The 19,025-nt window shown below is 33.6% G+C and overlaps 2 protein-coding genes across 2 annotated transcripts; one reads left to right on the forward strand and one right to left on the reverse strand.

Moving 5' to 3' along the window:
* The first annotated feature begins 226 nt into the window (after positions 1-226).
* LOC134254548 (NAD-dependent protein lipoamidase sirtuin-4, mitochondrial-like) lies at positions 227-2,306 on the forward strand. Its single transcript, XM_062737076.1, has 3 exons — positions 227-932; positions 1,307-1,450; positions 1,938-2,306. The coding sequence occupies exons 1-3, from the start codon at positions 288-290 to the stop codon at positions 2,088-2,090; spliced, it is 942 nt and encodes a 313-aa protein (XP_062593060.1). The 5' UTR covers positions 227-287; the 3' UTR covers positions 2,091-2,306.
* An 8,276-nt stretch (positions 2,307-10,582) lies between these two features.
* Positions 10,583-19,013, reverse strand: LOC134254489 (glycine cleavage system H protein-like). The gene is made up of 5 exons (XM_062736998.1): positions 18,876-19,013; positions 15,835-15,914; positions 15,601-15,664; positions 15,178-15,309; positions 10,583-11,990 (listed from the first exon to the last, which is right to left on the reverse strand). The coding sequence occupies exons 1-5, from the start codon at positions 19,000-19,002 to the stop codon at positions 11,902-11,904; spliced, it is 492 nt and encodes a 163-aa protein (XP_062592982.1). The 5' UTR covers positions 19,003-19,013; the 3' UTR covers positions 10,583-11,901.
* Positions 19,014-19,025: the final 12 nt, after the last annotated feature.

Genomic DNA, 19,025 nt, shown 5'->3' on the forward strand with positions numbered 1-19,025 from the left:
AAAAGTGAAAGTAGAAAATCTGTGTACTCTGATCTCGATTTAAATTACTGATGATGCAAGTAATTAAAAAAATAAAAAACAAAACTACGAACTACATTTATCTGCACCATTAAATATTTTTTACCCTTGCCTTCAATGGACATTTGGTATGCAAAATATCAAAATACATTGCATTGAGAGCATCGGGATCGGAATTTCGATAATCTGTTTCACGTTTCGCAACAGCTGACCTAGTCAACTGTAAGTGAATGTCATTTTTACGTTAGTTTTTGTAAATATTCGTGGTTATGGTACAGCAGACGGGTAGAATTGTTACAATTAAAGCCTGTCAGCTTTCACTGTCCGTGATCAGAAGTTATGCAACAACTACAGAAAGATTTGTTCCTAAATACAAAAATGTCACAAGTAGTGATGTACAAATCCTTTCCGAATTCATTGACAAAGGACGGAATATTCTAGTTATGACAGGCGCTGGTATTTCAACAGAAAGTGGTATTCCGGATTACAGATCTCAGGGAGTTGGCCTGTACGCCACGAGCAAAAGCAGACCTGTCATTTATCAGGATTTTGTGAAAAGTGAAAAAGTTCGACAGAGATACTGGGCCCGAAATTTCATAGGCTGGCCTATGTTTTCATCAGTTCAACCAAATATTTCACACAAATTTCTAAAGAAATTAGAGGATTTGGGCAAAGTTTGCTGGTTAGTGACTCAGAATGTGGATGCCCTGCATTACAAGGCAGGGAGCACTAAACTGACAGAACTGCATGGCAGCACTCACAGAGTCGCGTGCATGAGATGTGACTATAAAGTACCAAGAAGTGAGTTACAAGTTATGATAGAGACACTTAATCCAACTTGGAGAGCTTTTTCAAATGAACTAGCGCCAGATGGTGACATACAGTTATCACAGGAGGAAATAGAAGGGTTTCAGGTTAACTGTTAATCTTACTTGTCAAAAATAAAAATGAAAATCATCAAAGGTTTTTGAATTTTATATTACTTTATGAATACCTACTAGGTAATTCAGCTCACCTCAGTGATTATACTACCCTCTCAGACCTAAGGGTAATTAGCCAATTTGGCTGAGGTGTGCCGAGTGACACTGGGGTAGTATACGAAGTTTAATCAAAATTGGGAAATTATTTCAAACCAATCTAATTAAAATTAGATTGATTTCAAACTGATCTATTATAATATTTGCATAAATTTATATTAAAAAGGTAAAATTGCTTAACTTACAATACAAAATTTATTAACATAACATAAGAAAGTGTAAAATTTACAGAACCCTCTTCTCTTTTTCAGACTCCACTTTGTCCTAAATGCTCAGGGCCCTTGAAACCAGAGATCATCTTCTTTGGAGATAATGTTCCAAAGAGTACTGTAAATTTTGTTTTTGAAAAAGTGCAGGAATGTGACAAAGTACTAGTCATTGGATCATCATTAGAGGTAAGGGGAATGAGCAAGTAGGGCAAACCCTTGCCCCACCTAAATTCTATGTTCAGATGTTTTGAGCGATTTAGTTGATCTTTGGGAATGGGGGTTAACTTTTGTCAGTTTGAAAAATATATGCCAAGTGAGATGTATGAAAACTTGAAAGACATGATGAAATTATATTATTCACTAAATAAAAATAATTCAAAAGTCAAATTATAATACCTTGGAGTGTTCATTAGATTGTGATTAACATTAATATTGTAAGCTCTTCTGGTTAACTGCAAAAAGAGCTATTGTGATACATGTAGTAAGTTATTCTTTGTTTGTTTGTCTCTCTGTAAATAATTTTTCAAAATGCTACTCCTCCTACATTTTAGTCAAAATTTCAATAAAACATGACATATAAGTAGGATTGCAACAATATATACAATTTTCTTTTTATTGACAGTATTAACGAAAATTCTGTTAATTATCATTTTTGTTTTTTTTTTTTCCCTAGGTATACTCTGGTTACAGATTTGCACTGCGGGCATCGGAAATGAAAAAACCCATTTCACTTTTAAACATTGGACCTAACCGAGCAGATAAATTGGCTGACTTGAAAATAGATGCCAAGTGTAGTGATGTGTTAAAACAAGTAACTTTATCATGATTAAGTGCTTATGTTAGCTGCAAAAATGTGGCCCTCTCCCATTTTTTCCAAAAAATATAAGATTAAACAAATCGGAGAGGGCTACATTATTGCAGCTAAGCACTAGTATGTATAGAGTTTTGGACCAAAATCACATGATTTTCTGAGACTGCGTGAGATTTTATTTATATACCCTTGTAAGAAAGATTGATTTTAAATAAAAGTTATGGAAGAAAATCTTTTCACTTATTCAGGAAACTAGATGACAATTGAAATGAAAGATAGAAAAGAAAAAAAAAGTATTGTTCATGTACAAATTTATTGAAGGACATAATATGCAGCATAGTTTTTGACTTATTTTTCTTATTTCCTGTTTAATTTAAAAGTTCCAATTATTGAAGGACCTTTTTGCAATCTGTATACACCTTCTCTGAATTTAATTTTTGAGAAATATCAGCTTAAACTATATTTATGTTAATATTTCTCCAAGAATTACTAACATTTTCATAATTTATATGTCTGATGAAAACTTCTGGAAATGTACGATATTTTTTGTAAGAACACCTCATGTAGTGTTATGTCCTTAAGCTCAAGAATTTTAAAACTCTGAAATGGACACCCATCCCTACCTGATTATTCATCTGACGGGACCAATATTCTTTTATAAAATTTACAAGTTGGTGGGAATATAATTGCGTGGGTGTCAGAATTTTTTCAACATTGTTTAATTATCTGTTATCTAAAACTAAACATATACTAGTATCGATTTGTGATTTGCCGTACAAAACAACAGACCAATGATTGTATAGAAAGCTTTAATAATTGGCACACAGATGAACATGTATCTCAATTGCAAATCTGAGAACATTTTTTTTAAATTAATTTTTGCTCTTAGATCAGTATATTTATTACTTTTTAAAAATGTTCAGATTTTCATGTGCGTTGTTGAAAAAGAAACAGAATACATTGATTTCAGTAGTCATTCCTAAACATTTTGTTCAAAGTTTTTGCCACAAGTCTACTTTTTTCTCGCCAATCTTCTGAATTAATGGCTGCCGGTGCTCTGAGCTCGTCGATGTCCTCGTAATAACATGGAGTTGAAGGTGGCAGCCATTTACACGGACCCTTTCTAGTAAAAGCTTTTTGTTGGGTCCCCACGATCACAGCACTAAGGAAGGCACAAAACACCAAGGCTGAAATGAGCAGATTCAGTATATAGAATATTTACTCCAATAATAAAATACATGTAATTTCAATAATGGTTAATTTATTGGTTATTTTTTTCTGAGTTATAACAACAACAACAAAAAAATGAATCAAAGATTTTCTGATCACGTGTCATTTATTTGGGCTTAAGGCATTGGGGTCAGTCATATGTTTAGGGAGGGGGGGGGTCCAACCTCCAAAAATTCGTTGGCAAGCAAAGACAAAAAGTAATCGATCAAAAGTTTTTATAAGGGGACACAAACATCAGTGGTTATGTTTTCTATAAATCGGCACATTTACCCCCCCCCACCCACCCACCCCGATATCGCCAAAATACAGTCATAGCGTATTAATTTGGAAGTGCTCAGTAACAAATCTTAGACTTCATTAAATTACTTCCTTGTTCTAGCTTGCCCCATTTATATATTAGTCTTTGATCATGATAAACATTTAATGTACAAGGCCGGAATTAAAAATGTCTTTGTTTCCCCTAACCCGGCCCTTAATTCTCAAGTTGGATCGGTAGGTAGGTAAACAATTTTATTTTCTGACAGCAGCTTTGAAAATACATTCCAAAATTTAATGGTTATAAATGAGAAAAGTACAAATTAAAGCGATTTGTGAACAAAATGCTAAGTATCGTACATATCATTATGCCGTTTAAAAGCAAAATTCATGATTAATTTATTCACTACTGTTATTTAGTTGAACTTGTGAAATATCTCACGCCATTACATTTATATAAATTGAATAAAATAGACAAGATTCTCAAATACGCAAAGACCAGACATACGAGTATATTTTTTCAAATCTTCCATCAGCCTTCAGAGCTTATAGACGATTAATGTACTTTTTTGAGGGACATGAGATTTGCAGTGGTTCTGGAGCATTTTGCTTTGGAGTGAAGAAGTAAGTGGCTAATTTTAAATCGCAGGTTTAAATCCTAATGAGTAACGTTGAAAATTTAAACGGTCCTTGAAAGGGGACCATAACAACTTATGTCCAGCGTCGCAGAAGATGCTGGCTCAAAAAGGATCCCCCACTGCTTAATGGCAAAAAAGTACGTCTAAATTTTGAGCAATTGGGAAAGTTTTAATGTCGTCCTAACAAATCTCGAAGGGATTAAAAGCAAAGAAACAACCAATCTTCAAGGGCTTAATTAAAGAAAAATACGATGGACGTCTAAGGATGCTAAATCATGATTTCAAAACTATTTGGGTAGAGTATGTTAACAATATTTAATTGAACTAAACCGAATCTATAAATGATAAAAATGCTATATACAATGTCATAGTCACAAAGTTTAATCACTAAATAAAGGCATGAAGAAAGGACATCTGAATTATATTTATCAGGATAAATATGCAGACATATTTACAATAACTCCTATGGTTCCATAATAGCATATAGTAAACATAGGAACATAGAAGAACTGGTTATTAGATCAAAACTCAAATTAAATTAAATGCAGTGAAATTGAATGATGTGTTCACTAGTAGGTGGGCCCCTCATCTACTCATGAGGCGGACCTTACCATGTATTACGTACCTTAAATTCAAAGACAGGTTTGTTTGTTGTTGGAGATGCCAAGACACCTCCGAAACACTCTTAATTAGTCATGGTAAATTTTATTATCAAATTGTTTCAAGAGTGAAGAATTCCAATTAGCTAAAAGCAAAAGATTGAGACGTCGCCATTGTTTTATGAAGAGCTAATGCCCTGTAATCACATCTGGACGTCATTTTGTTTCCAACAATTGTTTGAAAATCACAGTACAACAATGTCGGTCGTTCTGATAAAAACTGATTTTGATGAATTTGTGTAATAAAACTTGGTTAACAATAAAAAAAAAATATTTGAATCATCTTATTTAAAAAATCTTTTCAGTCGGCGCGATTTAATTGGGTCGGTCGCGTTAGGGGAAACAAAGGTATTTTTTATTTTGGCCCAAGATAGGAATTTTTGTCTCATTTTTATCTAACTATTATTTGAAAGTTTACTTGATCATTAACACTATGAATGTACTTTTTTGTATTGAATTATTTTGAGAATTTCTTGTATAACTGTTATTCATCTGATCTTTCAATTCCATTAAATTATATGTACATGTATAGGCATCTTTGCTAGCCAAGGGTTTCTGGCTAGCGAAGATGATAAACAGGTGAATAATTTCTTTCAGTAGAATACAAAATAACAACTTAATAAAAAAAATCACAGTAGTGCAGATTTTCAAAATATCGTAAAAATCCCCATGCTCATGCATGTAGTCTCTTTGCCTCCTAGACATCCGTAAGAAGATTCTCAAAGAATTAATGTATTTAACTAAAAATTCAATATAGCTCCACCGAAGCACCAGAAGCAGTGACTCAGATGCCAAGTTTTGGAGTGGGGCACTCTATTATCATCATACTTAAATATACACTTAGTAAAAGAGTCAAAGAGCCCACCCTAACACACAGGCTCCTGGTCCAGGGGTTATGAATTTCAAACTTTTTTTAAAGGGTATCTTTTCTTATCCTAACAATGCAATTAGTTTCTCTGCTGAATATGAAAAAAAAAAAAGATTTTTAAAGAAAAATGCATTTTGGCTATAACACCCCCCCCCCCCCTCCTCCAAAAAAAAACAAAAACAAAACCCTAAACCCCTGATCACAGTTTTGAAGGAGGTACCACTCTCATTTTAATAATGTGCTTGTTTATCTGTTTACATCAAGTAGCATTATCAATTAAAAGAGCCATCCCCTGACACCAGAACTCCGTACACGTTGCCATGAAAATTATCATTTTGGATCGAAGAGGCAGATCCTTGTTCCTCTTCACTGCACGTATGCACTCGATTTGTTTTTCAAGTGAATCCATTGTCAGTCAATATATTGTAGATATGACTGTTTTGAGTAAGCCCCATAACTGTACAAATTGTTATCAAAGGAAAAGATAGGCTAAGACCCCTTTTTTGCCCCTGGTTTGGGTTATTTTGGGATACACCGAGATCAAAGGCGATCAGAAAATCTGTTAATTTCCGAATTATCTCATTTTTATGGAACCTTTTTTCGATTTTAAAGCACATTTTGTGTCCAAAAAATAAATCACAAGTTTTCCTAGCTGCAGATCTGTAGCGTTATGGTTTTATATATTTGTCTTTATGGTCAAAGACAAATATATAAAACCATAACGCTACAGATCTGCAGCAAAAGTTTTCCTATCTACCAAATTTATATATTTCATACACTGTATCAGATGCATCTTGTGTATAAAAATCTTTAAGATATGCAAGCTTGTATACTGTATGTTTCCCGAAGTGAAAAGTATCTCAAATTTGATGAAATTCCACCAATTTGATGAAAATCTTGAAAATATCCCCATTCCGTGCCCTTTTGTTGCCTCCGTGTAAATTTTGAATTAAAATTGGTGCTGGTTAAAACAAGCATCATTTGAAGTTCTAAATCCAGCATCAAACAAAGGCCAAATTCGGCTGTAACCATACTTTGTCTTTTAAAAGTAATACGGTATTTAGCAGTTAAAGATAGACTTCATTGCGTCGTCATTATTTCCCCCATTTTTTGAATTGTAATTAAAATTTAGAATTTTGCATTTAAACTTAGCTTTTGCCCTAGCACCGCTATTATAAAAGGAAGATAAAGGTTTATAGAAATATTTTGTTCAATGCATAAAGTTATAGATTAAGTTAAAATTTTCATTTTTCTGATGTGTTTTCTTACCTTTCAGATTTCTGTACATTTTGAATCTGCAGCTGTATTACTATATCAGATACCTGCACGAAATGACTTTTATATACAATTTACTGACCCCCTTATTTGACAAACATGACGTATCGGTGAAAAATATTGAAAATTACAAATAATATCCCTCTTTTCTTTGCTTTCTTAAAGTTCATTATGTTTTATTATGTAATGTCCGCACGAAAACTCTTTAAATTTAATAAAAATGATATCAGATTATGTCGTGTAATTTTTCTTAATGATCTAGATAATTATTTACGTGATAACCATGTAGGTGATTTTCTATGATTGAGGAGTGTAAACAACATATGCAAAAGTAGAATTCTCATAATAATCTCCCAATGCATTCCTAATGATTTTCAAAAAAGGAGGGGGCTAAAAATCCTACTTCGTGAAAGGAGGGACCTTTCTCTAACCTTTCGGAATCTTTGTTTTCAATCAATTGCTTGAATAAAAATTGAGAGTGTTCGACTGTGCAGCAATAAAATGCGGGAAAGGGAGGCCAAGCAGCTTCCAAATGAAATATATAGTACCAAATGAAATTTACCGTATATACATGTAGTACTGCATCATATATTTTCAGGGAAAAAACTGAGGGAAGTAAGTAATATAAATCGTGGCGTAGAACAGTTTAGAGATCATGGACCATACCACTATCACACGAAGGTTAAGCCAATGTATTTAGGATGCTTGACAGTTCCACACCTGTAGTAACGGGGGTGGGGTGGGGTAATTCCAGCCCAAAATACTTATTTTTAGTTTTTTTCCCGAATGCATGTACTCTTTTGCTGTAAATGTGTAGTGAGGACTTACACTCCCCTTTTTTAGTTGATATACAGTCAAAGTTTCCTACATGCATTATTGTATTCAAAGATTTTATTTCGACCAAAAGTGAAATTAAGACCCCTCCCCTTAACAACAACCCCCAATACGAAATTTAGAGTCTTGGTTCTTCTGTGCCCCTTTTCCCTTTGAAAAACATTGCAACGAGAAAAATGTTTGCCTCCCGTAAATGTTCAAACGGTCAGAACAATTGACAATGGAACCCTCTGTCTGGACCCCTTGCTGACATTTCTGAACAAGAGGCTCATGGGCCACATCGCTCACCTGAGCTTATGGGCTAGTTAAAAAACACAATATCAGCTCAGTATTGAAAAGTTTACTTGTTGGCCATGGGTTAGGGGGATTGTATATCAATAAGGCATTCATGTGTAATTTTGCCATACTCGAGAAGAAGCGTTTTAAAAAATTTTATTATATATTTCTATGTAAAGATTTGATTGCCCATCATGGCCCCACCTTACCCCAGGGATCATGATATGAACAAACTTAAATTTACTCTAACTGAGTATGTTTCCATATTAATTTCATTCATAGCTTTGCTGATCTTGAGAAGAAGATTTTTAAAAGATTTTTCCTATGTGTTCCTATGTAAATTTTGAGCAGTCCCCCCCCCTATCCTGGGGGTCATGACTTGAACAAACTTGAACCTACACTACCTGAGGATGCTTCACTTATGAGTTTCATCTTTCCTGGTCCAATGGTTCTGGAGAAGAACATTTTTTAAAAAGATTAATTCCTACATATTAATTCCCATGTAAAACTTTGATCGGCCATTGTGGCCCCACCCTACCCCCGGGGGTCATGATTTTAAGAAACTTGAATCTACACTACCTGAAGATGCTTCCACATGAGTTTCATATTTCCTAGCCCAGTGGTTCGGAAGAAGAATTTTAAAGATTTTTCCTATATATTCCTGTGTAAAACTTTGATCAGCCATTGTGGTCCCTCCCTACCCACAGGGGTCATGATTTGAGTCTACACTACCTGAGGATTCTTGAGTTTCATTTTTCCTGGCCTAGTGGTTCTGGAGAAGATTTTCAAAGATTTTTCCTATATCTTCCTATGTAAAACTTTGATCAGCCATTGTGGCCCCGCCCTACCCCCAAGGGTCATGATTTGAACAAACTTGATCTACACTACCTGAGAATGCTTTCACATAAGTTTCATCTTTCCTAGCCCAATGGTCCTGGAGAAGAAGATTTTTAAATGATGCCATTGATTTTTCATTAATTCATAATTATCTCCCTTTTGAAGAGGGCTTGGCCCTTTATTTGAACAAATTTGAATCCCCTTCACCCAAGGATACTTTGTGGCAAGATTGGTTGAAATTGGCCCAGTGGTTCTTGAGAAGAAGATATATGAAAATGTGAATAGTTTACGACAACAACATTTTGATGAGAAAAGCTCACTTGAGCCTTCGGCTCTGGTGAGCTAAAAATAAAACTGACATAAAATCATACTCAGATAGACCTCAAATTACAAAGAAAGCCGCAAACTCAGAATCAGAATGTAGATATCAAAGTACTAAAAGTACTGACAGAGTAACATGAAGGAAATGTGAAGTATTGTGTTGAATATACTAAAGAACTGTAATCTGAAGTATAAATACACCACCCTTTTTGGTTATATGAGCTTGATGAATGAACAAGTCAAAGTAAAAACATATGATATTATGAACTATGAATTTTGTGGCATGATTTTCAGCTTACCAAATAATGGCACAATATTTATAGAATATGCCTTTTTAAATAATAACGATTATATTGCATGTACATGTATTTAATTTTAAAAAAATTGTGAATTCCTAGTATATTATGATTAAAATTCGATCAGGTTTCAAAAATTATTTCCCAACTGAAAGCTTAAGTGAGCTTTTCTGATCATGCATTGATTATACATGAAGTATATCTTCCCATCCATCTGTAAATTTTCTACATTTTCAATTTCTTCTCAAGAATGAAGTTTAATAATTACATCCTAAATAATTTATTATACCCCTGAAATGAATTGGGGGGGGGGGATATATACCTTGTCTTCCTTCTGTCTTTGCAAGCGTGTCCGCTTTGTATCTTTCTAATACGGAGGAACACTAGAATCTACTTCACACAAAATTGCTCATAACCTAAGAGTGTGTCATAACCTTGACCCAAGGTCATTTGGGCAAGTTCAAGGTCACTGAAATAAATATTTTAAGATTCATGTCCGATCCGTATCATTCTCATATATATAAACTTAGTGAGTTCCCATTTTTCACAAAGATTGCTTATGACCTCATAAATATATTTAGATGGCTCTTTTTTTCCACAAACTTAAAAGTGTCCTTTGACATTTTGTGAAAATTCTCTGTAAATATGAACACACTCAGCATACATGACAATTTACCCTATCAAAGAGAATGTAGCAGTATATATATCTAACTACATGTACTGTGTAAGCAGAATTTTTAACAAGGATTTAATTTTGGCATTATTAGCGAGGGTGCTGAGATAGCTAAAACGGAATATTGCTAAAATATATTGTGTTGTATTTGCAATAGCTTCTATTAAAGTGACCATCTTAAAATTGCTATTAAAGATTTATTAAAAACCAATTTTTAAGGATAAATCGCCAAATTTGTGTTTTGCTAAAATTTCCACTTAAACGGTAAATAACTAACTGCACTATCTGCCTTTTTAAATTAACTCCCCCTTTATCACCTACCCAAAAATAAATAAAATTGTGCACTTGAGTTATCTCTTTATTGTAATCTATATTAAACAAACATAAGTAAATGCACACATACCGAAACAAAGACACTTTGAAGACAGTATATTTGAGGGAATATTACTTCAGCACTTGGATCTTGTTTGAATTTCTAATACTGTTCTTTTATCATTACAACCAAGACTTTTGATGGTGTAAAACATAATACTGATCTTTACATTACAAACATTCACAGTCTTCTGCAAACTATTCAAAAATATAGAGAGGTAGGGGGGAGATCCGTGTCATTGTGTATAACTGTTTAGTGTTTATCAGATATTTGTAGTCTGTGACTGTATTTTGCGTTACTTTGCTGCAGTATGGAATGCACTTGTGAAATAAGGTACTCAACCCCTCATCACTGTTCATCTTATTGTAATAAGATTGTACTATTGTAAATGTATCCTGACAACCAGAATCCAGAAGGAAAATAAAATCCTGGTGCATTTACTATCTGGTATGTATTCAGCTTCTTAAGATCACATATTCATTCAGTCATTCACAGATAGTTGTTTCACTTAAATATATATATACTCAAAATAAAAAGTGTTTAAAGTGCTTGGTCTTAAGTTTGAATTGAAATTTTCTATATATGTATGTACCATAAACTTATGCCTGAACTTCCCTGAAGCATATAACAATATGTCTAATCTAGTCAATGGATTTTATTTTGCTATCACCTCTGCTGTGCAGAAAATAATGCCCTTTTATTTGGAAAAGGTACTACTCTAATTCAGTTAAACTTAAAACAACAAGATCATTCCATCATTCATTTCATCTTTATATTGTACCTCCTAAAATTGAGAAGAAACACTGCTTCTTTTCATTCTTTACAAATAATTGCATAAAATGCATTCAAAAACAGCATTTCAATTTGAGATTCACAAAGTTCATACAGATTGGCAACAAAATTGGTATTCAAAATCCAAGGTAGGCCTATATAATTAAATATGTTTTAATTTATGTGGAGAGAATAGCAAGATATATTCTTTAATATAAATGAAATAATGTAAAAAATACTGAGATCCATAGCAAACATTAAAAGAAACCTCAATGATATACATGTACATGTATTTTGATGTTTTTAAAAGATTTATTATGAGTTCAAGGAAAACAATGTTATAACATTATAAAGATTAGAAAATCATCTAGTGTAGGACTTACTTCCAACAATTAATACTGCCTTTTAAAAAATTCTGTGAAATGTACATAGAGAAACACACACATACAAATTTAGAATCACGTCAACTCATTTCCTCAATAAAATTTCCATTTGCAAAGTGTTTGGATAGATTAAGGATTTACTCCTTGATGAATTTAAGGTAGTCCTCTTCCTTCATCAGGGTCTCTAACTCTGATGGTTCCCTGACAGTCATCCTGTACAGCCAACCTGAAAACATGGAGGCAAGATATTTCAATATTACCATTCTCTATTTATCTCTGTCTATTATAGCATGCATCTACATGATTAAAACTCCTGGAAGGAAAAATAAATAATGTTAATCTTAAAAACCAGAATTCTCTGTCGAGACTGTAGCTCTACTGGTTTATACTTAAAACAAAGAAAGAGAAAAGTAGCAGTTGGGACCTGAAACTTTAAAACAGCAATAAATAGAAAAATGATCCTTGCCGCTCTTCAAAATAAAAACCGATGCACAAAATTATGTATCTTAGTATAGTCTACTTGTGTGCCAAGTTATATTGAAATCGGACCAAAACTGTAGGAGGAGCATTTTGAAAGAATTTCACAGAAATTTCTATTTTAAGTAACCATGGCAACACTGTTCATCGAAATCAAAAACCGATGCACAGAATTATGTATCTTAGTGCAGTCTACTTGTGTGCCAAGTTATATTGAAATCGGACCAAAACTGTAGGAGAAGTAGCATTTTGAAAGCATTTCACAGAAATTTCTATTTTTAGTAACCACGGCAACATTGTTCTTCGAAATCAAAAACTGATGCATAGAATTATGTATCTTAGTGTAGTCTACTTGTGTGCCAAGTTTTATTCAAATCGGACCAAAACTGTAGGACGAGTAGCATTTTGAAAGCATTTCACAGAAATTTCTACTTTTAGTAACCACGGCAACAACGTTCATCGAAATCAAAAACTGATGCATAGAATTATGTATCTCAGTGTAGTCTACTTGTGTAACAAGTTTTACTGAAATCGGACCAAACTGTACGAGAAGCATTTTGAAAGAATTTCACAGAAATTTCTATTTTTAGTAACCATGGCAACACCGTTCATCGAAATCAAAAACCGATGCACAGAATTATGTGTCTTAGTGTAGTCTACTTGTGTGCCAAGTTTTATTGAAATCGGACCAAAACTGTAGGAGGAGTAGCATTTTGAAAGCATTTCACAGAAATTTCTATTTTTAGTAACCACGGCAACATCGTTCATTGAAATCAAAAACTGATACACAGAATTATGTATCTTAGTGTAGTCTACTTGTCTGACAAGTTATACTGAAATCAGACCAAAACTGTAGGAGTAGCATTTTGAAAGAATTTCACAGATATTTCTATTTTTAGTAACCATGGCAACACCGTTCATTGAAATCAAAAACCGACGCACAGAATTATGTATCTTAGTGTAGTCTACTTGTGTGCCAAGTTATATTGAAATCGGACCAAAACTGTAGGAGGAATAGCATTTTGAATTAATTTCACAGAAATTTCTATTTTTAGTAACCATGGCAACACCGTTCATTGAAATCAAAAACTGATCCACAGAATTATGTATCTTAGTGTAGTCTACTTGTGTGCCAAGTTATATTGAAATCGGACCAAAACTGTAGGAGGAATAGCATTTTGAATGAATTTCACAGAAATTTCTATTTTTAGTAACCATGGCAACACCGTTCATTGAAATCAAAAACTGATGCATAGAATTATGTATCTTAGTGTAGTCTACTTGTGAGCCAAGTTATATTGAAATCGGACCAAAACTAGGAAGAGTAGCATTTTGAAAAATTGTTTACAGACAGACAGACAGATGTACAGCTAGACAGACGGAAGGACGACGGACGCATTACTATCGCATAAGCTCTTCTGGTCTCTGACCAGTAGAGCTAAAAAACTATCACAACTCCTTAACATTACACTTTTCTATTTGACACTGGTTCAAGGTAGGTAGGTTATTGCTACCCTTGGTTTTGAACTGTTCCCACTCTGACAACCCAGTTGGATGGAATGGATTACAATTCTTGGACTGCAATAACTAATAACCATTGTACTATCTTTTGCAATATTTCATAAAAGAGTCAGTAGATCTAACCATATTTATGACCCTATTCAATGAAGGGAGGGCATATTGCTTTGCTGTCTGTCTGTCAGTCTGTCTGTTTGTTGGTCCACCATCACTTTCCGTTTATTTTCTTCATAGAGGTAGCACATATTGAAATGAAATTTGGTATACAAATTTTTCATAATATCTAAGTCACATTCTATTTTGTGTACGATCGAGCCATTTTGGACAGAGTTATGCCCCTTGGACTTAGGAAAATTCCAATTATTTGCAGTTTCCGTTCATTTTCTTTGCAGAGGTAGCACCATCGTCTCAAGCCATGGTCTGGAGTCTGCATATATAGCTCTCTCCTACCTGTGGCTGCTTGATCACAAAAAGTGTCGTAATCTTGAATATTTACGCCTCTCTATTGTGTCGTCATATTCAGTCACATTGTTTTCCCTTTATTTCAAAGTAAGGGGTTTGAGATCAGATGTAACAGGCTAGGAGCTGATGTTTATGAACAAAATCTCTGTGGACCTAACAATAAATTTTGTTTCAAAGCGGCATTTTTGTCAATTAAAACGGTCAATTTGCCTGGTAGCCGGTTCTGAAGGAAAACACTGCAGTCAGTGGCAAGTTTTGTTTCCATCGCAATCGAAATCAACAACTGACGTCAACAGTATACAAGAAATATTTCCTACACTGCGATTGGATATTGAAAGGTTGCAATAAAGTTCATCATCCGACTATGCTTTACTCGCATTGGTCAATATTTTAATGAGCTACGAAGAATTCTCTCCTCGTTCAACCACGGCCAGATGGGAGAGGAGCGTACATTTTGGTCGTGGTTTGCGACGATGAGGTAGCACATATTGAAATAAAATTTGGTACACAGATTTATTATAAGTATATCTATGTCAAGTTCTATATATCTAGGTCTAGGTCAAAAGAGGCATTTTGGACAGAGTTATGCCCCTTGGACTCAGAAAAAATTCCAATTATTTGGGGGAGAGGGGGCATAAGTGTGAAACAAACATCTCTTGTTTATTTTAATTTATATGAAACTACTCTCTCTAAATATGAAGTACCTTAGTCAAGTCAACCCTTTTGCATACATCAGTTAAGGTCCGGGTACAGAGGCTAGGTATAAGCAAATTTCTGTGCCCTTAACAAGCTTGCTATTTCATTAAGGCATTGATTACAATCAACATTCGGAACATTCTGATTCAACTATTTCTATCAGTATCCTCTTCCTATACATGTATCTTCTATAAGAAATTTTTTCCACCAGAAGAAAAAGGTGTGTGATGAACTTCTTTGCAAGTAAATCTAAAACTGACCTTTTTCATAACAGGACTCGTTGACAAGTTTAGGGTTGTCCTCTAAAGCAGTGTTGGCCTCTTTGACGACTCCTGAGATAGGGCTGTACACCTCACTGGCTGCCTTAACACTCTCCAGGACGCCCGCCTCCTCTGTAATAAACATGAACAGTGGAACCTCAGTATCTCATTGTTATTGTGATCAACATATGGATATTTTGAAGTGTGTTGGAAACCCCGACCACTTTTTATCTTTGTATTTTAATTTTGAATATTTTGATATTTCCAAGTTATTTTCTTTGCTATGATTTCAAGATATCAAGGTTTAACTTGATATATTTCATCAGAGTACAGGGGTAAGTATAACCACATAAAAAACCGTAGTAGTGAGTGAGGAATTTTCATTGGTATTTTTGATCAGTGTTTTTCAGTAGAGATACTTACGTCCCAATTCTAATTCTGTGTCCACTTCAGGCAGCTGTACATATACAACTTCACCCAGCTGATCCTGTGAACAAATACAGATAATATGGTAAATTGTTTGAGCAAAAGGATTCAATGTCACAGGTTTCTAAGATTAGAAAAATTTATATCTGTTTTATTTTTTAAAATACTGCTGTAAACCAGTTAAGTCAACACTGATCTTTCAACATAATGCAAAGTTTGTAAAATCCAAACCTGGGCAAATTCAGAGATTCCAATGGTTCCTACATCTCCATCAACTTCAACCCATTCATGTTTCTCTGTGAAGTACTTCACTGAAATAATAAAAATCAGATATTAAATGCATGTGATCAGAGATGAAAACTTAAACCATAGGAAAGGACAGGCAGGAAATTTAACACATGCGTAGAGTACAGACACTGTAATGTTGACAGATAAAGAGTTAAGCATTTAATATACCATCCACTGAATACTGTAACATGTATAATGAACCCTGTTGCTGAGGATTAAAGTAATGTAACTAAATTTTAAGTAATTGTACCATATTTCTGTCCCCAACATCAGATTACTGTATACAAGGTTATTTTCGCTCCGTGTTATTTTCGCCCTTTTGTACTTGCAAACTATTTTTCCCCGTTTTAAATTCGCCCATTCATAGTTCTATTTAAGAAATTATGCTGTGTAATTTGAATTCACCCAGTTTTAAATTTGCCCAATCAAGAAGAGGGCGAAAGGGGCGAAAATTTCCCTGTATACAGTATATGCAAGATAAATTACCGTATAATCCCTATTAACTGCCCAGGGCGCTTAGAAAATTGCGATAAGGGGGCGGTTATTTGTATTCATATGGTATTTATAATATTAAATGTCATATTTTAACTTCAAAAAATCTTTTGAAAAAAAATAAATTCCAAGAACCACTAAATTAATGTCTAACTTTACTTTTAGTGAAGATAACCAACCAAATTATGCTTAAGGGTCCTCCACACCATGTGACCTGTGACGTATATAAAGGAAAAATACTTTTACCTCCGGTTTTATCGAGTTTATGCACGAACGATTTGGCATAGCACCGTTTGTAAACAATGAACACATGGCATGGTCACGGAGTGACCGATGGAAAAGGATGTGCAGGGTTTTTTTTAAATAAGAGAATAATAGACGTCTTGGATTATGTTACATAATAATTCATAAACAACAGGTACGGGTATGACGAGAAACGTTTAGGTTATTTATACTTTCAGGCTAATCAACCGAGTCTGTTTTGATAGTTGAAATTTCGGCACACTAATTTGTGCATTTCAATACCGTATAAGTAGAATTTTTAGCGAGGATTTAATTTTGGCATTATTGGCGAGGGTGTCGAGATCGCTAAAATTGAATATCGCTAAAATTAAATTTTGTTTATATGTTATAGCTTCTTTAGTGTGCATTAAAAATCGCTAATATAACATCTCGCTAAAAATAAATTACCAGTTTTTAAGGACAAATCGCTAAATTTGCGTCTCGCTAAAATTTCCACTTATACAGTAATACATTATCTCATTGTGTGATTATAAATATTGATAAAATAGTGTGCGTTTCTAGTTTTATATTTGTCCAGTTCAGTGGCTAGTAATTATTAAATATAGTATGGTGATGTATGCGGAGACTTGCCAAAGTTTTTGAGTCCCTGGCAACAGGAAAGATAACTCCAAAAAGGAACTTTGATACCAAAGATTTTGAAAATGTTTTTTATACATCAGTGCATTTTACTGTAGACGTACTTTTTTCCACGGGGTCTTAATTCTGCAGAATCTGTATTTCCGTTTAATCCGCCTGTTGAAAATTACGCGGATTTCATAGACTTTCACTATGTATGCCTTGCATTTATATTAAGTACGCTTGGACAAATTTCCGCGGAAAAATTTGTGACCGCGTACAAAGCGTAAATTAATACCACATGGAAAAAAGTACTTCTACAGTATTTTAATTCAATTTTTTTTATGTAATCTAATTCATTAAAATTTCTTCTCTACAAAAGGAGTCATTATTGATTTTTCTCAAGATGTATTTAAGAGAAAATGAGTTTTATGTACTTTTTATATATAAAATAAATTTCTGTAAAAAATATGTTGATCGATAAAATTAAGTTTTTATGGTTATTCTGTGAGCTTAAAAATATACTAAAGGGTAAGACAAAATTTGTTGTGCTAGGTATGATAACGCCTTGGGAGAAATTTCTTGAAACTTGTGAAATAATTATTTTTAAAAATCAGTATAAATTACATTTTAATCCCTAGACAGTTTTTAAAGGTTGATCTGCTTGTTAAAAGTAATGCTCAATAATATGAGAACATAAGCTGTGGGTGAGTGGAGGACCCTTAATTATGCTTAATGATTCATTTTCCATCGAGAAAATTTGATGATAGACAAGTTTCATTTTCACTTTCTTCAAATTTTGGCAGACTTTTGATACGATTCTAGATGATTTAAAGCACTGTACAGGGGGCCCTTATTTCTTGACAATTGAAAAAGCCCTTAGGGGGCACTTATAGGGGCAGGGGCGGTTAATGGGGATTATACGGTATGTCAACATGCAGATATAAAGTATGTTGACATGTAAGATAATTATGTCTACATGTAAAATAATTATGTTGAAATGCAAGTTTTTCATGTTTTTAGTTGACATATTAGTTGACATAATTTATCTTGCATATGTAGGAGGCAGTAATATGCCATCATTTACAATTAATAAAACATTCCATTGTGTTTTGCTATTTCTCAGGTGAACTATCAAAGATTCCATACTCTTCTTTCAATGTAAAAAGATAGTTTTTAATTAACAACTGTTTCTCTAAACATGCTAAAAAATAAAAAAAAATAAACATGACATTAACTTCTACTGTATATTATGTATAAATGCAAAATAGAAAATGTAACTTTAATCAAATGAAGAATAATAATAATTTGTTGCACTTTTTAAAGTCATATTTCTTTAAAATACAGGTATATAGGCTATTCATTGCGAGTGTCACCTTGCAGGATTTGAACAATGCATTTTTTTTTTTATTAAACCACAATCAAGAATTTTATTTGAAATAAGATTCAATTAAAAATATTGCAACGTAATTCACACTACTCTATTTCAATATTGCTTCCTTTCAGGATAACAAAAGGTCAGGGGGTGAACAAGTCAACGTGAACTTAATCAACTTACTGAAAATGGCTTATCCTTTTATTCTTCTTGTAGGAATTTGTTTATCTAAACACCTGAACTGTAACATGACACTTACCCCCTAAAAGACGTTGTGAAAAACTGATATTTCTACATTGTAAACTTGTTACATTAGCAACAGTTCTGTATGCTCGCAGTTTATTCAACTGCCCTAGTACACAACGTCCTAGTACGGCTGTGGCCATTCTTTGAAATGCAGAGTGAATTC

Source organism: Saccostrea cucullata, unplaced genomic scaffold (genome assembly GCF_032062105.1).
Source record: "Saccostrea cucullata isolate Sc308-1 unplaced genomic scaffold, CSIRO_AGI_Scuc_v1 ctg19, whole genome shotgun sequence".
Lineage (NCBI taxonomy): Eukaryota > Metazoa > Mollusca > Bivalvia > Ostreida > Ostreidae > Saccostrea > Saccostrea cuccullata.

What these genes read in the sequence shown, in the direction of transcription:
- LOC134254489 (XM_062736998.1), bottom strand. Translation starts at nt 19,002, where the DNA reads ATGGCCACAGCCGTACTAGGACGTTGTGTACTAGGGCAGTTGAATAAA. An exon ending in TTCACAACGTCTTTTAGGGG is followed by an intron (nt 15,915 to 18,875) that starts GTAAGTGTCATG and finishes TTATTATTTCAG; the next exon opens with TGAAGTACTTCACAGAGAAA. An exon ending in CACAGAATTAGAATTGGGAC is followed by an intron (nt 15,310 to 15,600) that starts GTAAGTATCTCT and finishes TGTTTATTACAG; the next exon opens with AGGAGGCGGGCGTCCTGGAG.
- LOC134254548 (XM_062737076.1), top strand. Translation starts at nt 288, where the DNA reads ATGGTACAGCAGACGGGTAGAATTGTTACAATTAAAGCCTGTCAGCTT. An exon ending in AGGAAATAGAAGGGTTTCAG is followed by an intron (nt 933 to 1,306) that starts GTTAACTGTTAA and finishes TCTCTTTTTCAG; the next exon opens with ACTCCACTTTGTCCTAAATG. An exon ending in TCATTGGATCATCATTAGAG is followed by an intron (nt 1,451 to 1,937) that starts GTAAGGGGAATG and finishes TTTTTTCCCTAG; the next exon opens with GTATACTCTGGTTACAGATT.